Below are 16886 nucleotides of genomic sequence, written 5' to 3'. Positions count from 1 at the left end.
TGATGGATCAGTGATAGTATTTCAAATTTTTGTTGTGATATTTTCCCCCACAAATGGCACCAATGTTCAATACCGACAATGGAAATATGGTTCTGAGGTTATGGCACGAGCTCTGTCTCAGTTGCGATGAGTGGAGGAAGAATCTCTAGATCTCCCCTATATCTACATCTCATTCTAGTTGAGAGTGAAGTTAGAATCTAGTTGTGTCCTTTGAATTGAGGGCATTTATGAGGCTGATATGATGGGGAAATCCATTGAGGACACGTGTTCACACTACTAGAAAATAAGCTTTTAACATTGGTTATTTAGGACTTTCAACATCAGTTATTAACCGATGTTGAAAGTATTATCGTTAACATCGGTTTTGTTGAAAACTGATGTTAACGTAAAATTACAACATCGGTTTTTTAAATAACCGATGTTGTTAGTATTCGTCAACATCGGTTTTCTAAAAAACCGATGTTAACTAAAACTGATGTTAACGTTGGTAGTTAACATCGGTTTTTTAATAAACCAGTGTTGTTAGTGTAGGTTAACATCGGTTTTTTAAAAAACTGATGTTGTTAGTTGATGTTAACATCATTTTTTTTTAAAACCGATGTTGCTTTTAGGAATTTTTTTAATATACTGTCTGCTTTTTCAATAAACCCAAAAATTAAGCTGCAAATTTTAAATTAGATCACACAACACAACATATATAATTTTCATTCTATTTTGAAACAGTTTTTACCAGAAAAATTCCATGAGAAATTTATTAATAACTATGAATTAAAAGAATAATTAATGTTTAGGAGAGATGAATTTTAAAAAATGTAAAGCAAGTAAACTACAATTACGAAATTGTCTAAACATCCTAAGTTTCATTTCTAACTTTCAAATAATACTTTGCCCACTGGATGCGAAGCGCCTTCAATCTCTCAGGTTCCAATGGTCTGACATCATTGAAATACTGCATGATATAATAAAACATAATTTAAGAAAATGAAATTTGTTAGAATTAAACAATTACCGTTTCCCAATTATTCTTGAAACTTCCTTAGATTATAGTTGACATCCAGTGCATGACGTAATACCCACACTCGGTGCTTCCTTTTTGTCTATTACACTAAAAACATTATGAAATTTAGATATTCAACGTTAAGTACAAATTAGTCTACACAGTACTAAAATATAAGTAGAAGCATTGTTTAAATGACTTACTTTAACAACAATCAACCTAGCACCAGCCTTGGATTTACTTTGTGGAGTATCGTCAAGTCCTTCAAAGCACTGTTGAATACAAACATGGATGCTTATTATACAATTAAAATATTGATGTTTCCGACTAATACTAATGCAAATGTATTGAAAAACAACACTGACCTGTTAATTATTCCTTTGAGGTAGTTGTCTGGCCTAGTATGCAATGAACAAAACCAGATGACAACATTTTCCTTAGGCAAAATGACGACCATTTGCCAATGTGCACTGCAGTGGAGACCAATATAGGTTATTATACTATTATACATTATTTAAACTCATTTGTTCAGTTTAACTTAGCCATTCAGGTAGGCTCCTAGGTACACTTCCTGTTTTGAATTATGCATCCAGTTCTTAATGTAACTTTCTGATTCAAATTTCAATTGCTCGGATCTCTGGATGGACTGTGGCTTGAAAGGATAACATTAGCCGTTGAGTCACTTTTTCAGTGATCGACTCCTCCAACTGGTCCCTAATTTGTTGCATCAGCTGCTCCAGGTCTTCGGGAGCCATGGAGGAAGACATACGGGAGGTCCTTGGAGCCAGTCCAAAGTATTTCTTGATCGTGACACCAACTCCAACAACACCTACACGACTACGGTGTTCTGGTCGCCCAATGGCAACGAAGAAACCGTATGACGACTGCTCCTCCAACGATTCCTGCAAAGAACACATTTATTGGTTTAATCAATCACATAATAAACATAAATAATTGCAACTAATAATTGAAAGTGACTTACAATCTTCTCAGCAATTTCCTTTGCTGCCTGAGACGTCATTTGCCCAGTTTTCTTTGTGCGGGCCATCTTCCATTTCATGTGTTGTCTGATGGGAGATAGAGGATCAATCACGGTGTCAGTGCTTCCGGATTGAGCAGCTTCCTCTAGTTTTTTCTTTCTCTTCTCATCCATCAACTTGTTTTCTGAATATTCATAACCCTCACGAGACAACACGTGAGGGGCAATGTTATGTTTCTGGTTGGCTTGTGCCTTCTTGCGCATATCCTTTAGAAATTAAATATTATTGAAAGTAATCATTACAATGTATAACAATAATTCAATTTACAGTTTAAAACAATGAAAATCACAAACTTAACTCCCAGGAAGGGTTTCCTTGCTAATGTTGTACTTTTCGCATACAGTGTCGTCGACACTTTCCTTGTCGGCTGCAAATGCCCATTTCGATGTCAAATCATACTTGAATTGTCTCCACTGCTCCCCCATATTCTGAAGTATTTTCTTTTTTGTCCTCAGATCCGATGCTTCAGGGATATCAAATTCAGTCTGACAAACAAAAAATTACATTCTATTGTTACTAAATTACAATTTTGATTATCAATGAATAAAATGAAAGATTTAACTAAAATACCTGAATATCGTCCCATATCAAATCCTTCTGAGCAATGTTAACTCATTGGCAAGTGTACCAAATGTGTCACAAGTAGTGAAGTACTCAGAAGTCCGAGTGTCGAATCCACAAAGACTTTGTTTGTACTTAGATTAATGCAAATCCAATTTACAAGCAATAGATAATAAATTTAAAATAAAAGATAATAGAAGATAAACTACTGGAATTAAATTTTTGAAATTTAAATGCACAAAAGCATAAAAAGAAAAGAAATAACACAACTATCCTAAAAAAATCAGATTGCAACTAACTAAAAGGGAGATAAGAAATCCAGGGTTTCCTCCCAATAAGCGTATTTTTAACGTCATTAGCTTGACGAGTCAAATGCCTTCAAGGTGGCATGAAGGTCACAAAGAACACATATTCCTTGTATTTTTGCCTCCTAGCTAGAGACTCCATGAAAGTCATGTATTCTGGAAGCACCTTCCATATCATTGCAAGAGAAGTGCTAGTGATCAAGGAAAGAATAGCACTTAAGGCTTTCTCATGTTCTCCATGTCTTTCTTCCTTGACAATCAGTTGATGAGGATGGGTATTGACTTGGAGAATACTTTCTTGTTGAATTTCTACTTGTGAGTACTTCTCCCATTGTTGTGCTTTCTCCTCACTTTTATCTTCATCTTTTTCTTTTGAATCATGGTTTCGTACAGGGCTTTCCTCTTGAGCTTCAACCTTTATAAAGTTTTCTTCTCTTCTGGCCATAAATTTAGTCACTTCTTCTGCTAGCTTACCAACTTGAATTTCAAAACTTTTAAATGCTTGTTGAGTATATTCAGTGACTTCCTTGAATTGCATCAATAAATTATCCAGATTAGAAGTTCTTTCTTCTTCATATTGATTGTAGGGTTGTAACTCTTGCTCCCATTGATAATTTTCCATGGAGTAGCTGTTTCCAACCTGAATTTCCTGATTTTGCATTGAGTTTTGATTGGCAGTAGAGCTAGGATGGTATGCCGTGAATTTCGTGAACACACTTTCAAGATTAGGAGTTCTTTCTTCATATTGATTGTAAGGGTATAACTCTTGTCCCCACCAAGAATTTTTCATGGAGTAGAGATGACAGTTGTCATTGAAATGCTCTTCTCCACAAAAATCACAATTTATCGATTGTGGGTGATTGACCCTTGATCGTGTGCTGTCAAGATACTCAGTCCACCTCTTACAAATGTCTTCCATGGATCAAGTTCTTTTGAGGTTCTAACCTGCAAGCATAGACTCACAAGAAAAAGTTTTTTTTTTTTTGATAAAAAGAAAGTAAAATAAAATAAAAAATAAAATGTGAAAACTAATTGCTTTAAAATTGGAATATGCAAATAATCAAGTACGAAAAACAAAGTCCCCGACAACGGCGCCAAAAACTTGTTAACTCGTTGGCAAGTATACCAAATGTGTCACAAGTAGTGAAGTACTTGAAAGTCTGAGTGTCGAATCCATAGAGACTTTATTTGTACTTAGATTAATGCAAATCCAATTTACAAGCAAGAAATAATAAATTTAAAATAAAAGATAAAGAAAGATAATAGAAGATAAAAAAAGATAGGATAAGAAAAGTAAAAGATAGGAAAATTAAATATTAAGATAAAGATAAAAAAACAATAAGATAAGAAAAAGAAAAAAATAAGATGATTAAAAGATAAGTTATTAGGATGTGATAATGTTGTTGGGACCTAGTATGCCCTCTTTGCCCAGGAGGTATGATTTTATGACTTTTCTTTATCAATTCAGGTGATTTTATCCTATCCATATCTATTCATTTACTGTAGAGCTCTGAGTCCTTTCAGAAAAAGCTTAAATAGTGACCTCATAATTATCATGCAATTCTTATTCAATGACTGAATTTAAACTACTGGAATTAAATTTCTGAAATTAAAATGCAGAAAATCATAAAAAAAAAAGAAATAACACAACTATCCTAAAAAAATCAAATTACAACTAACTAAAAGAGATATAAGAAATCCTGGGTTGACTCCCAATAAGCATTTTTTTAACGTCATTAGCTTGACGAGTCAAATGCCTTCAAAGTGCCATGAAGGTCACAAAGAACACAACTTCCTTACATTTTCGCCTCTTAGCTAGAGACTCCATGAAAGTCATGTATTCTAGAAGCACCTTCCATATCATTGCAAAAGAAGTGCTAGTGATCAAGGAAAGAATGGCACTTAAGGCTTTCTCATGTTCTCCATGCCTTTCTTCCTTGACAATCAGTTGATGAGATGGGTATTGACTTGGAGAATACTTTCTTGTTGAATTTCTACTTGTGAGTACTTCTCCCCTTGTTGTGCTTTCTCCTTACTTTTCTCTTCATCTTTTTCTTTTGAATCATGCTCTTTTAAGACGAAAGTTATTTAAGACGGTTTCATTGTAAAACCATCTTAAGAAACAGGGATACAAAGATGGTTTTTGAAAAATGTCTTTAAGTTTAAATATATATGTATTTTCACACTTCCAAGTTCGATTTCACTCTCTCTGTCTCTCTGTTTCTCTCTCTAAATGCCGCCCTCACGTCCGTTGAATCAGCGATTCCAACACGGACGAAGACAAGGGACAGGATTTGGACAGTGCAGTCGCCAACACAGTGAATGGTGCTTCTTCTTCGGTAGAGAGTCAGTCCTAGAAGCGAAGGACGAACGTGGCTGGGGGAGTGGTTTTGCCGGTTGTTTTCCTCACCCCTCTCCCTTTGGCACCGGCGCCTCCTCCCACTGCAGTGTTGTCCCACTGCGCTGCATCCTTTTACATGGATGGCCCTGCATTGTCATGGTACCAATGGATGTCCTGGAACGGGTTTTTCCCTTCCTGGCAGGCCATGCTTCAAGCTCTGGAATCACGGTTTGTTCCCTCCTTCTACGATGACCCTCAAGGCGCTTTGTTCAAACTCCAATAGATCGGCATTGTTAGTGAGTACCTTATGGAGTTCGAATGATTGGCGAATCGGATTGTGGGCCTTGCCCCTTCCATCTTGTTGAGCTGCTTCATCCAAGGGTTGATTTTGGAACTTCACCGGGAAGTTCAAGCTCTGCGCCCTCTTTCTCTTCCTCAGGCGATCGATCTCGCACGACTCCAGGAAGATAAGATGCTGGACCGCCATCATGGCCAGCGCAGTTTTTCGACTCACCATTCACCCTTGTTGCCTAAACCCTCGACCCCTTTTTCTACCCCTTCGTCTAAGCTTCCCGTCAAGAGACTCACAGCGGAGGAGATGGCAGTCTGCCGTGAATAGGGGTTGTGCTACCACTGCGATGACAAGTGGTCTCATAGTCACCACTGTAAGCCCCCCCTACACCTTCTCATCGCAAACGAGGACCTTGAGTTCTCCTTGGACCCTGTCCTTCTTGATTCACCATGGCCTTCTTTGACTGAACCCTCGTTGGTCCCTCAAATAAGTCTGAACACCATGGAAGGCACTCCTACGCCACAAACATTTCGTCTTCTGGGCTCTTTGCACCATCAGGTTGTCATCCTCGTCGACGGCGACAGCATCCACAATTTCATCCAATCGGGCGTAGCAAAATTCCTCACCCTACCCTCTGCCCCAACCACCGCCCTTCGAGTTATGGTAGGCAATGGCTATACCCTTGATTGTGATACCTTGTCCCTCCAAGTTCTGGTTTCGATTCAGGGTCACTCATTTACCCTTGATTTATTTCTCCTGCCTATTTGTGGTGCTGATATTGAATTAGGAGTGCAGTGGCTCAAGTTATTGGGCCCAATTGCTACTAATTATTAAACTTTGACCATGACTTTTGTGCACATGGGCCGCAAGATCACCTTTAGTGTCGATGCTCCCCCTCTTCCTTCATCTGCCTCAGCCCACCAAAACAAAAGACTTGCCTAGATCCAGAGCATCTCAGCTCTGTTCCATATCACCACAACACCAGCCCACCCTTCCCCATCTTCACCCCCAACAAATATTGTCCATACCCCTGCTCAGATAACCTCTGTCATCACCCGATATACTGGTATCTTTACTGAACCAAGCCAATTACCCCCACCTTGCAACATACAACATCATATCCATCTCCTCCTACACACCACTCCTGTCAACGTCAAAACCTTATCGATATCCTTATTCCCAGAAAGCGAAAATTGAGAAGCAAATCGCATCCATGCTTGAAGCCGGCCTAATCCAGCCAAGTCACAGTCCTTTCTCGTCCCCTATACTCTTGGTCAAAAATAAAGATGGAACATGGCACTGTTGTATGGATTACAGGGCTTTAAATGCCACCACTGTTAAAGACCGTTTCCCTATGCCTACCATTGATGAGTTGCTTGATGATTTGGGCCAAGCATCCTGGTTTTTAAAGCTTGATTTGCGCCAAGGATTTCACCAAATACGAATGGCCAAGGTTGACGTCCATAAAATGGCATTTCGAACTCACCAAGGCCACTACAAGTTCAAGGTGATGCCATTTGGCCTTTGCAATGCTCCTTCTACTTTCGAGGCTGCCATGAATGACGCGCTCCGCCCATTTCTGAGGAAATATGTCACGGTATTCTTTGATGACATCCTCATCTACAACTCCAATTTGGACTCTCATGTTACACGTCTAGAGGTTGTTTTGTTTACTTTATCAGAGCGCAATTTCCTTCTCCGTCAATCTAAGTGCTTATTCGCTCAAAATCAACTCAATTACCTGGGCCATATCATCTCGACCCAAGGAGTGGCCCCAAACCCTGACAAAGTGGCAGCTATGCTTGCCTGGCCAATTCCAACATCCCCCACAACTCTGCACGATTTCTTGGGGTTGACTAGCTTCTATAGCAAATTTATTAAGCGTTATGCCGCCATAGCTTTGCCCCTTACCTCGCTCTTACGGAAGGACCAATTCTGTTGGTCCCCAGAGGCGCAACAAGCTTTTCAACATCTTAAACAAGTGATGACCCAGGCCCCTATTTTGGCAACTCCCAACTTTTTGCTACCTTTTACAATTGAAACAGACAAGTCGGGCTACGCCAAGGGTGTAGTGTTACTTCAGGAAGACCACCCAATTGCTTATTATAGCAAGGTTCTATGTCCTCAGTTACAGAGAGCATCGACTTATGTTAGCGAGTTGCATGCAATCACATCCTCTGTTAAGAAATGGCGCCATTACCTGCTGAGCACTTCCTTAACCATCCTCATGGATCACAAGAGCCTCAAAGATCTCATGTCTTAGGTCATTCAGACCTCGGAACAGCAGACATATTTGTCTAAGCTTCTGGGATATGATTACACTTTTAAGTATAAGCCAGGGTCTGCTAATGTCGTTACTGATGCGTTGTCCAGACTTTTCCCGACCGAGGCCACCTGCTTATCATTGACTATGCCTAATTTCACTTTTTTTGCATCAACTCCATCACACTTTGTTATAGGATCCCCAATATGTTGATCTCCTGCATAACATTAAATTGCACCTAGATGCTCACTTTGACCTCGCCATTCATAAGGACCTTATTTTCCGACAAGGCCATATTTGGATTCCCTTCCCAACACCTTTTATTGGCTAACTCTTAGAGGAATTTCATTCATCTCCTCTCGGCGGTCACACAGGGGTATCAAAGACACTTCATCGTTTACGACAGAATTTTGATTGGCCACATATACAGGAAGATGTCCGCTGGTACGTCATGCAATGTCCCATGTGCCAACAGACTAAATACGAAACAAAGAGGCTGTCAGTCTCCTATAACCTCTTCCCATACCTTCCCGCATATGGGAAGATTTGTCCCTCGATTTCATCATAGGACTGCCATCATCCCACGGTTTCACGGTGATATTAGTGGTCGTAGACCGATTTTCCAAGGGGGCTCATTTTGGTGCTCTTCCTGCCCACCATACAGCATACAAGGTGGCCGTATTATTCCTCGACATGGTCTGTAAGCTCCACGAATTTCCACAAAGCTTGGTCTCCGATAGAGATCCTATTTTTATCAGTGGCTTCTGGCACGAGCTATTCTGTTTAAGCGCCACAAAGCTTCGAATGAGTACCACCTACCATCCGCAAAACAATGGTCAAACGGAAGTACTTAACCGAACTTTAGAGCAGTACTTACAACACGACCATACATTCCGGCATCGGAGTTTCGCCTTTCTAAGCAATTTATGGAAAACCACCGCCAACACTAGTCCAATACTTACAGGGCACCTCCTCTATTGATGCTGTTGATTCTTTGCTAACCACCAGGACTGAAATTCATGTGGCCCTGCAACACCGTTTACGCAAAGCACAGGAAGCCATGAAAACTACGGCAGACAAGCATCACCATGATGTTTCCTTCGCTGTAGGCGATTGGGTATATGTCCGGCTTCGCCCTTACAGAAAAATGTCGTTAGCCCCTACCTATACCAAATTGACCAAACGCTTTTACGGGCCTTTCCAGGTGCTAGAACGGATTGAACCAGTAGCGTACAAATTGCAATTGCCGGTTTCTTCTCGAATTCATCCGGTTTCCCACATTTCCCTCTTGAAGCTCCATCAGGAACCATTACCTCCCTCTCCAGCAGAACTTTCCCGAGCCAACTTCAATAATCATTCACTTGTTACTCCATTAACCATTTTGGATTGGAAGTGTGACAACTCAGTTTCTCCCCCAATCATAAAGGTCCTGGTCCAATGGGATGGCTTAGCTCCAGAAGATACTTCATGGGAATTGTGGGATGATATACTCCAGACACAACCTTGAGGACAAGGTTGTTTTCGGGGAAGGGGGTGTTGACAGCAATAACAACACAGCAGGTACAACACAGGCTTTATACCAGAAGCTAGCAGTAACATTAAAAGGCCAAGGAGAGTCATTAAGAAACCCAATTACCTTCAGGAATACGTTTGAGGTGCCAAAGCAAGAATCACCAAGCTGGTTGTAGGGATCCACTATCCTCAGGCAGTTATAGCAATTCCACTAATTAGTTGTTGAGCAGGATGCTAGATAACTCCGTGATAACAAATTGAATTCTATTTGAATGAAATAGTATAAACATGTAAAGAAGTGGAATTAATAAAGGATCATCAAAAAACTTATCTCAATCAGCCATTTCTTAGCTATTTCTTTCCCAGCTGCCTATCAAGCTGTTTGCAGGTAAATGTCATTCACTAATTATTATTTAAGATCTTAGATGAAAATAATTTTTTTATATGGAAAGACGAAAAGAAATTAAAAACAATGATTACTAATTTTTGAATAACGCAGATGGGATATTACAATAATTTAGCAGCCACCAGATTACATGAAGGCATGCTTCAGAGTCCTCTATAATATCTCACAAATGAAATAAGCTCCAAGGTCTACCAGAAGCACAGGTGGAACCCCATAAACTCTTTACAAAAAGAGGTAACTATCTTCTAGAACACCCATATGGCTTTTTTAGACTTTAATCGAAACCCATTCTTACCCCAAGCTTTTAATAATATGGCCGTGATCTGTCATTAGGTGCGACTATCTCCACTATAGAAAGAAAAAAGAAAAGAACAAGCAAATCCACAAATACTAATATAGTAAATACTAGAAATAAAGACTTTCTACATATACATATATCGTCCAAAACAACGATTTTTATCGTATTGCCCAGTTTGGATTAGATTTAACAAATGAAACTTTTCAATTGTAATTTTGTTGTAACAATAGTTTATGGCAAACCAAAAAAATTACTGGCTGAGTCACGGACAATGTCGCTTTCTTTAAGAAGTTTCGTGGCACTGCCAAAAAATTGTGCAAGCAGACTATCAACCACGACGTCCCCAGGATAAAATAGCCCAGATCACTGTATAAGATTCCCACTGCACTGAGGGAACCTTTTCTAGAATTACACCCTCTTGTATGACTTGAAAAGTCACTCTAAAGTCACCCAAAAATATGACTTGAAAAGTCACTCTAACAGCCAACCGAAAATATGACTTGAAAAGTCACTCTAATAGTCAACCGAAAAGTATGAGTTGAAAAGTCACTATTATAGCCAACCGAAAATATGACTTAAAAAGTCACTCTTATAGCCAACTGAAATTATGACTTAAAAAGTCGCTCTTATAGCCAACCGAAAATATGACTTAAAAAGTCACTCTTAAAGCCAACTAAAATTATGATTTAAAAAGTCGCTCTTATAGCCAACCGAAAATATGACTTAAAAAGTCACTCTTATAGCCAACCGAAATTATGGCTTAAAAAATCATTCTTATAGCCAACCGAAATTTTTAGAGCGACAGATAGAAAGAGGGAGAAGTTTGCCGAAAATGCATCAGTTGAAATATAAGAGGGAGAAAGAAAAGTTGAGGAAATGCTTTTCAACTGAGGCAAAGAAAAATGAAGAAAGGAGTTCTCTATATATAGGGAGTGAAACACTACTCAAGTGTTTATCCTGAGCGATGTGAGACTTGAAGCCTTTTTTTTTTTTCTTTTTTTTTCCTTTCTTTTTTTCAAACTTTCATCCACATTCTCCTTTGTTCTAACAAATTTACTATTAAGACTTTTTTAAGGTAAGAATGTATTTTTTTTAAATTATGATTACTTCTACAAAAAGACTTTTTGGCATAGATAGTTTCTGATATCCTACCTTGTCGGTTCTCAGCATTTAATCTTACTATTTTCTGGTTGGCATGATGCAGCGTTGATGATGCAGCGTTGACATATGTTCATCCGAATCCTTTATTCGAGGCGGAAAAAAACCCAGCATTAATGTGCAGTCTGCAGGACATACTGTTCCTGTGTTTGTTAATGGGCAATTTTCAGGTTTACAGAGTCGCAGTTAGACATGTAGTTTCTTTTGTGTCCAACTGTGCATCTTTATATTTCTATTTACCAGTTAGTATTCAGTACCTATGCTTAATCATTATGTTGCTAGCCATAGATTTATGTTTCCTTTTATCACTGGAAGATTGTTGATCGGCATTATGAAACATGGGAGGCAGGGATCACTGGTCCAGTTTTGCTCCATGGTCTTGACCAAGGACAGAACGATTTGACGAGAAACAAGTGTTCATATAAGGTCTGATGCACATAATTTTATTAATCTAACATATGTATTCATACAAGTTTCAATTATTGGGACCAGAAAATCAGAAAACCATTCTCTTACAGTATATTTTGTCGATTTTATATTTTCACTCCAACTTCTATTTTGTGTATGTATTTTCCTTTAGATTGGGAGTATATTTTAATAAAAATAAGTTATCAAATTATAAAATATTAAGTTATTTTCATAATCTCAAATATTTTTTTAGCAACTTCATAAAACACCTTTCCTTTTTGTTTTTGACAGAAACAAACTTAAGACATTTCATTAATAATCAAATCAGCAATACAATAAGGAACATGACTAAACACTTTGACATTGGGCAGCAGTCTCCTTTATTTAATTATTTCAACACCTTTCCTAATTACAAAAGGTTTCGAAAACATCATATTCAAAATTTGGTCAATTTTTCCTAGGCTGCGGTCTCTTTTCTTTTTATTTTTAATCAGTATGTGGATTATTATATAATATATCACAATTTTGCACCACTCTTTAGAACCCTTAGATTAATCTACGGTACCTGTTACTATTGTACACCTTCCCCACCAAATTTTACTCTCCCTTCCTCTCCACCGTTTCCAATGACCCCTGCATTGGCCTGCGGCCGCCCATCACTACCGAGCACCGCTATTCTCCTCCTATCAGCCGCAAACAACACCTTCATCCACCAACCTCCCCCACTTCCATCATCTCCTTTTGCCGATGTATAATCACCCAACATCATATCCCACACAAACCCCTCCATGGAAAGAAACAACAACACCTACCGAAACAGCACCGTCGAGCCCAATCGCCACACTGCAGAGAAACCGAATCTGACCCATGCTTGGCCCTTTCCAAGTTTGAGCATCCGCATCTCCGGGATCGACCCACACTTACGTATTTGCGTTTAATAGACCAGAATCACACTTATATATATAATTATAAAATATTATATATACAAATTAAAATTGCAAAAATATAAATTTATAGACACTAAAAATGAAAAAAAAATAATATAGGAACCAAAATTCAAAAAGCACTTCAAAAATTAATTATTTAACCCTATTATTATTTTTAAAAAAAATACATAAACTGTATTTAATAAATACAATTTATCTATTTTTTATGATAAAAGTTAAGTTGCATATATGAAGTACAACTCACAAAACAAAATTAAAATAATAATATTTAGTTTATTATAAACTCATTCAATTTAATCACCCTTGTAAGAAAACAAAAACCTCTTAATTTATTCATCACTTCGCATTACCGTGATAAGAAGGATACTGTACGAAAGTGATACTAGCTGGATTCAATTAGAAAAAAGACTTGAATGACCTATCCTTACGTAACTCATATTTTTTAGTTGCCATGTTAGAGGGTTGACATGGGACCTAGTGAAACTCCCCTGACAGAATGATAAAAAACTAAAAAAAAAAGAATCCTCAATATACAGTCAATACACTTGCAAGCTTGAAGAAAGAGTCATAGATGCTTGTATAAAATCTATAATTTATAGTTTGTAATTGCAATAGGTATTATTGAGCTCATCACCTCACGAACGAATTCTATTAATTATTTTAATACGGTTAATTCTTTGGACATAAAACATAATAACTTGCATTTTACATGCATTTGAAGGATCAAATCAGTATAAAGTAAAATAAAGGAGGTAAATAAGGAGAAATTGTTTATCTTTGAAGGACATAATGAGAAATTGTTAAGAAAATAATCAAATACTACTGCCCAGTTAGATACTTTGACTTGGTGCCCAACAGCAATTAGAGTGCATCGACAATTTCTATTTTGACTTAGTGTGCATGTGCAACAGCAATTATAGCTTTCAACGGTCAAGGTTCTCACTGCCACATTAACTATTGTTGCCCAAGTGGCACTTATATATCTACAATAGTATTACACAATATAAAGGAGTAACGATGACATCCTAATGAAGTGAATATATTCCATGTAAAATAACTGTAACTGCAATTAAAAATGGAATCTAAAACAATTTAAAAGAAAATAAATGATTCAACGGCCATCAAGAATTGAAAAGAAGTCATTCAACGCCCCAAAAATGCATCTTCTAAAAACAAATGAATAAATTGTTGACCTTGCTGATTCAAGATTCTATAAGTAGGAACAAGCCCTAGGCAAACAATACAAACATACTTGAGAGCTTTAGGTTGCTCCCAACTCCAGAGCTAATTAACTCTATAGACTAGCTCGAAACTAGAAAGCCATGGAAGCTCAAAGCTACTTGTTGCTTATTGGCTTGTTCTTTGTATTGCATTGGCTTGCCAAATGTTACAAAAGTAGTGTCTCTCAGAAACTTCCACCAGGACCAAAGAAACTACCCATCATAGGGAACCTGCATCAACTAGCAGAAGCAGGTTCACTTCCACACCATGCTCTGAGAGATCTTGCCAAAAAATATGGACCCCTCATGCACCTCCAACTTGGTGAAATTTCAGCAGTGATTGCATCCTCCCCAAAGATGGCCAAGGAAATAGTGAAAACACATGATGTTTCTTTTCTTCAGAGACCCCATCTTGTTTTTGGTCAAATGATATCCTACGGGGGATTGGGCATTGCTTTTGCTCCATATGGTGATCACTGGAGACAAATGAGGAAAATGTGTGCCACGGAGCTTCTGAGCACCAAAAGAGTTCAGTCTTTTGCTTCCATTAGAGAAGACGAGGCAGCAAAGTTTATCGACTCCATTCGCGAATCTGCTGGTTCGCCTATCAATCTCACCAGTAGAATTTTCTCATTGATATGTGCCTCAATTTCCAGGGTATCATTCGGTGGCATATACAAGGAGCAAGATGAGTTTGTTGTGTCTTTGATCCGAAAAATCGTAGAATCCGGGGGAGGATTCGACCTTGCTGATGTCTTTCCTTCAATTCCATTCTTATATTTCCTAACTGGAAAGATGACCAGATTGAAGAAGTTGCACAAGCAGGTTAACAAGGTCCTGGAAAACATCATCAGAGAGCATCAAGAAAAGAACAAAATTGCAAAAGAAGATGGAGCGGACCAAGATTTTATTGATCTTCTTCTCAGAATCCAACAAGATGACACTCTCGACATCCAAATGACGACTAACAACATCAAAGCTAACAACATCAAAGCTTTGATATTGGTAAGTAAATGCCTCAAAACTTCTATTATATTTCCTGTTTCTGAAGTACGTTTTTTCTCACTAACATCTCTTTTTATAACATTAATCTCTTTAATCCTCTCATTTGTACTAATTACTTTATCTTACATTTTTCTTCCTTTTCTATTAAAAAAGTTGCCCGATTTTGATATATAAATGCAATTTCTCTTTTCATTTTACCAAACTTTATATAAAGATATTTTATTTGATTCACCAGGACATATTTGCTGCTGGAACTGATACTTCAGCATCAACACTAGAGTGGGCTATGGCAGAAATGATGAGAAATCCAAGAGTGAGGGAGAAAGCACAAGCTGAATTGAGACAAGCTTTTCGAGAAAAGGAAATAATTCATGAAAGTGATCTAGAGCAACTTACTTATTTGAAGTTGGTGATCAAAGAGACATTCAGGGTACACCCACCTACTCCTTTATTGCTCCCTAGAGAATGCTCTCAACCAACCATCATTGATGGCTATGAAATACCTGCCAAAACTAAAGTCATGGTAAATGCATACGCAATTTGTAAGGATTCCCAATATTGGATTGATGCTGATAGGTTTGTCCCTGAAAGGTTCGAGGGTAGTTCTATCGATTTCAAAGGGAATAACTTTAACTATCTCCCTTTTGGGGGAGGACGAAGAATATGCCCAGGCATGACATTGGGTTTAGCTAGCATTATGCTTCCACTAGCTCTACTACTGTATCACTTCAACTGGGAACTCCCAAACAAGATGAAACCTGAGGAAATGAATATGGATGAACACTTCGGATTGGCTATTGGGAGGAAAAATGAATTGCATTTGATTCCCAATGTTAATTTATGATCATTGAGTACACGATTGACGTATCCATGTTTATTAAACTCACTTTCAAGAATCCTATTTAATTTAATTGTTAAGGAAATAAAAGCGTATTTATTATTATTATTATTGGATTTTTATTTATATAATTATACATTTTTCTTACTTTTCGGTACATACACATCTTCTTGATAAGATGACTTTAGGCTGCTAAGATGGTCTAGTATTGTTAAATCTTTTTTGTCTATGTATTAAATCGTTCTTAATTACAAATGAGAGTGATTTCATATTTGTTTGATTGAGTTAGTTTAAAGTAGTCTCCCCCTTTTATATGGTGGATTGAGTTAGTTTAAAGTAGTTTCCCCCTTCATATTTGTAATGAATTACTTGAACTAAGAATGAGACCATACAAGTTTATATGTTTAAGTTAGTAAGGCTTTAAGTAAAGTTATGAAATAACACAATAACAAGTAAAGAAAATGCATGTTTGGAATAGAGAACTTATTAGTATCTATATATGTGAAGCAATCATTTTAAGGTCTAAGATGTTAGAATTTTCTTTGTTTGACCTTCTACTGATGGGTGTATTTTGTTTATTTCAAATATGGGTTGAATATACAACCTATATGTTTTTCCTCTGAGCTCAATGTTTAATTGAGTGATACAATTTGGGCTTAGGGAATTACCATGAATGTACAACCTAATATGTATTCATATGCATAATATCCATGATGGTTGGGTAATAGGTTACCTATCTATTTAAAGAAAGGTAGGATCTCCACATGAGTAATGTCCTCTTTGTCGACTCAAATAAGAGAAAAGATCAAATGAAAGTTCCTTTTCTTGACGTATACACTTGTGTACGAGCTTCGGTGACATCAAGTAATTGTTACTGTATATAAAGGATATCCTCAAGAGGTATTAAATTTATTTAAACTCTTCTTTGATCAATGGTCATGGAATGAGTAGGAATCGTGTTCTCATTAAAAAATAAGTATTAGACACATAACAACCTATTTGTTGCCTACAAAAGATATAGGACACTTAAAATTTTCATTGTACTATTGGTCCTCCAATATTGAAAATATCACCATTAATTTTTGTCTACTAAAGTTTAAATTGAACATGAAAATTAAATTTGAGCATGAATTATATATACACTTTCAACAATTTTTTTATACTGATAAATAATGGGGAAACAAAAACCTTTGAGTGGTCCTAGTTTTTAGCATTTGAATACACCAGGACATGCACTTTGAAATTCAAACTTTGTTTCCTAACATAAAACTTACTTACAAGTTTCCTTATTAATA

The 16886-nt window shown here is 37.3% G+C and overlaps 1 protein-coding gene across 1 annotated transcript; it reads left to right on the top strand.

Annotated features, from left to right (window-relative positions):
- The first annotated feature begins 13761 nt into the window (after positions 1-13761).
- On the top strand, positions 13762-15702 carry LOC106794901 (cytochrome P450 71D8-like). The gene is made up of 2 exons (XM_014762813.3): positions 13762-14753; positions 14989-15702. Exons 1-2 carry the CDS (start codon positions 13851-13853, stop codon positions 15595-15597), a joined length of 1512 nt encoding a protein of 503 aa, XP_014618299.1. The 5' UTR covers positions 13762-13850; the 3' UTR covers positions 15598-15702.
- The last annotated feature ends 1184 nt before the right edge of the window (positions 15703-16886 follow it).

The sequence above is a fragment of the Glycine max genome, chromosome 10 (assembly GCF_000004515.6).
Source record: "Glycine max cultivar Williams 82 chromosome 10, Glycine_max_v4.0, whole genome shotgun sequence".
Taxonomy (NCBI): domain Eukaryota; kingdom Viridiplantae; phylum Streptophyta; class Magnoliopsida; order Fabales; family Fabaceae; genus Glycine; species Glycine max.
This window is presented reverse-complemented; position numbering and strand designations above follow the sequence as displayed.